At 38.3% G+C, this 3,625-nt stretch overlaps 1 protein-coding gene across 2 annotated transcripts in view; it reads left to right on the top strand.

Annotated features, from left to right (window-relative positions):
• Nucleotides 1-3,625, top strand: part of LOC128247600 (uncharacterized) — a 118,733-nt gene that overhangs the window by 75,005 nt on the left and 40,103 nt on the right. For both annotated transcript variants that reach the window (XR_008263948.1, XM_052967176.1), the window contains exon 2: nt 705-803. Coding sequence is in view for 1 of the 2 variants with exons in the window: in XM_052967176.1 (XP_052823136.1) it covers nt 731-803 (73 nt within the window). In the remaining variant the exon portion in view is untranslated. The remainder of the gene's footprint in view (nt 1-704; nt 804-3,625) is intronic.

Here is a 3,625-nt window from a genome sequence, read left to right as displayed (position 1 = left end):
AGAGAGAGAGAGAGAGAGAGAGAGAGAGAGAGAGAGAGAAAGAGAGAGAAAGAGAGTTATTTGTTGTCCCCAGCAAGTCAAGCGACAGCGTAGAACTTGACCCTCACCCACCTTTGCCTCGTTCTGTTGAATTAAGTACTGGATGTATTCTGCTAAACTTCACCCCCACTTAATATAATAAACGGCGAGTTTGAGTATTTCCAATGCTTTCATTATCAGAAATAACCACATATGTTAAATACAGTGTTCAAAGAAAGATATGGGAGATTAGTTAACATTATTGTTTTGTCGAGTTAGCAAGGGAAGGTTTCGTTTAAATTTCTACAAGATTTCAAAATTTACATTAATCGCATCAATGTCACACAATTCTAAGTTAACCGAAAAAGAAAAAAAATGCTGTTCCTCTTCCTTAAATTAGGGAATTTAAACAAAGGACACTCATACAGTAAGAAAAGAGAGAATAATTAAAGTGATATCATAGGGAGTATGGAGAAGAATGAAACTTTGAACAAGAAACATGAACAGAAAAAAGATAGAAAAATTATGAGAGAGGAAGAAAAAGGAAGAAAGAATACTAAATGGTATAGAAAATAGTGAACAGTATGTATTAGTACAACCATTGTAAGGTCTAATCATACAATAGTAAAATGGAGATGGTAAATACTCCTTAACTAAACCTGTAGCTATTTCCATATTTTTTCCAGTGTGATGTAATGTTCAGCAACAGGAAATGACGTCACTGGGATGGAAGCTGTTTCTCTTAATGATGGTGTTCTCCAACAGTTGCCATGGTCTACCCCCAGGTATGTAATTTCTTCAATATATATATATATGTACGCGAGCGCACACACACACACACACACACGCAATTACATGTGCATTAATATTCGTGGTTGTGTACTTGCATACAAATTTACATGTGTGCGTACCATCCACATATATTCCCACAGGTGAGTAGGTTAGAACGCGTACGTTTACGTGAAAATGCATACACGTATATTATATATATATATATATATAATTCTATTAACAGTTTGGTTCGGCTCCATGTAACTTGAAGTTTCGAGGTCTTGTAAAACGAACGTAGGTCTCCAGGCAGAGGCAACCGAACTAGGTTCGTTTTACGAGCCCACGAAACTTCGAGTTGCATGGAGCCGAATCAAACAGCTTTTAAATAATATCTGTAACTCCTACCAAATGTGTTGAGAACCGCTTTCGTTTGCATCTATATAATATGTATATACCTACAAATACAGACGTACACGCATACCATTTTACCTTTTTTGTAAAAACTGAAGCAGGCCCATTGAAGCCATTCTGAGCTCTCTGTCGAAGAGTTGACAATTCAAAATCTTAGCGACCGTTAGTTTGCTCTAGATTTGCCCTACAGTGGGATGAGCTTTTGAAGTGATGATTAACAACTCTGTTATATGAGTTTCAGTTCTCACCCCTACACTCAAACAAATCCCAATATCTATTAACAAAGATGAAAAAAGTATTATTTACAGAGTCAGAATTTTGGTTAAAACGCCATAGGTAAGTATTGTAATATTTACAGGTATATAGTATATTTATATAATTATAGTTTATAGGTGTTTTATACACACTGACCTTTAATGGGTATAAAATCCTACATGACATTTATTTGGAAAATTAACATCGTTTATGCCCAAAACCTACAAATAACTTGTTGAAATATCGAAATAAACCGATCACTCAGTTTCTCTTCCCAACGTTGGCGTTGTGTATCAATCATCTCTTCAGACCATATACTAAACTAAACACTTTGTTGAACCCTTCTTTCTTGGCATTACGCCTCTTTTAAATTTTTTACTTGTCCTTCAAACAATAATCTACGACTGAAATTTAATGTTAAACAAATTGGTCAGATTGAATGGAGATATTTTCTGGTTCAGTGTGCTCCAGAGAAAAGTGTTGCTGAATGTCTTACTAAGCAGTCGACCAAGCATCAAATATGCAGTCGTTCTGACGAGTCTTTGATACAGCAGGTTCACTGAGTATAAGTTCATAACTGTGCCTTGCGTTTTACTGGATTAAACATTATCATAATAAAGCGAAGTACTGAACCAACAGTTCGATACAAATGTAACACTGGAAGTAGAAATTTAGTAACTTACTCACTTAGCCGGGTTTTTTTTTTGTTCCTACTCTTGTTTACCCTTCATAACAACAACGATGCTGACAGCGTTTGATAATTATGGTAATGATTAAGGCGGTGAGCTGGCAGAATCATTAGCACGCAGGTCAAAAGTTCTAAGTTTCGCAGACACTCGGAGTGGATTCTCGCTTTATTTGGAAGAGAGAGGGAATACGGTACTATATGATTTGTTTTCAAAATAATGAGGTGAACGCACAACGTCAGATAATACGAGACAATATTTTAGAAGAAACACAAGAGTCACCATCAAGGATATCGCTGGCGACGTCCACTTGTGACTCTTGGTCACTTTTATAGGGAGAAGATAGACAGAGCTGACGTAATTTTTTGGTGTTACGTGGTCGGCTGGAATCACTCTAGATATGCAAGTCCTAATGACCGCGCAAGACTACAAAGCAACTCTTTAATAGGACCCTCTCGTAGGTGCTGAGAGAAAGGCTTTATGACTGCAACCAGGGCAGAAAGTCCAGCTGCTGCATATGTAACAACAAAAGCCTTTTAAGGACTTTCTGTCCAATAGATATGAAATGGGAAAAGCAATAATAATAGCAACAAATTTCAGAGGTTACTTATCCTTAGTTGGAACAGCAGTAGAAGGCGGCACCGTTCACAACTCTGGAGACACCGGAGAAAATTGTCATGTCTTCATTTCCAGAAGTCAACCACAAGACTCAGAAACTCTCACTCTCAGCTACAGCCTGCAGTGACAATGAGCAAAAGAGTGGCCCACCGTAGCAACAACAAAAGTGAGAAGCGAACTACAAGCAATCTCCCTTCAGAATCGCTTCACTTACGAACACTTGGGTGGAGACCAAGTGAAGGTGGAAGAGAATTGGCAAACTTTTGTTAAAACGCTGCTAAAAAGCAGCCAGGATCGTCATTAAATAGTAATTAAAATGTGAGGAGTGGTACATTTTCCCTGCTATGAAAAAATTGGAGCGGTACTGTAGAAGGCTAACGTATAATTACGGCTCTGGGGTGCGCTTATCAGCGCAAGTAGATTTTTAAAGTCATATCCGTGTGTGTGTGTGTGTGTGTGTGTGTGTGTGTGTGTGTGTGTGTGTGTTGTGTGTGTGTGAGTGTGTGAGCGTTTGTGTGTATGTGTGTATATATATATGTGCATGTATGTGTGTATATATGTATGCATGTATATATATATATATATTTCTATATATATATTGGCGTAGGAGTGGCTGTGTGGTAAGTAGCTTGCTTACCAACCACATGGTTCCGGGTTCAGTCCCACTGCGTGGCATCTTGGGCAAGTGTCTTCTACTATAGCCTCGGGCCGACCAAAGCCTTGTGAGTGGATTTGGTAGACGGAAACTGAAAGAAGCCTGTCGTATATATGTATATATATATGTATGTGTGTATGTGTTTGTATGTCTGTGTTTGTCCCCCCCCAACATCGCTTGACAACCGATGCTGGTGTGTTTATGTCACCGT

The sequence above is a fragment of the Octopus bimaculoides genome, chromosome 4, assembly GCF_001194135.2.
Source record: "Octopus bimaculoides isolate UCB-OBI-ISO-001 chromosome 4, ASM119413v2, whole genome shotgun sequence".
NCBI lineage: Eukaryota > Metazoa > Mollusca > Cephalopoda > Octopoda > Octopodidae > Octopus > Octopus bimaculoides.
This window is presented reverse-complemented; position numbering and strand designations above follow the sequence as displayed.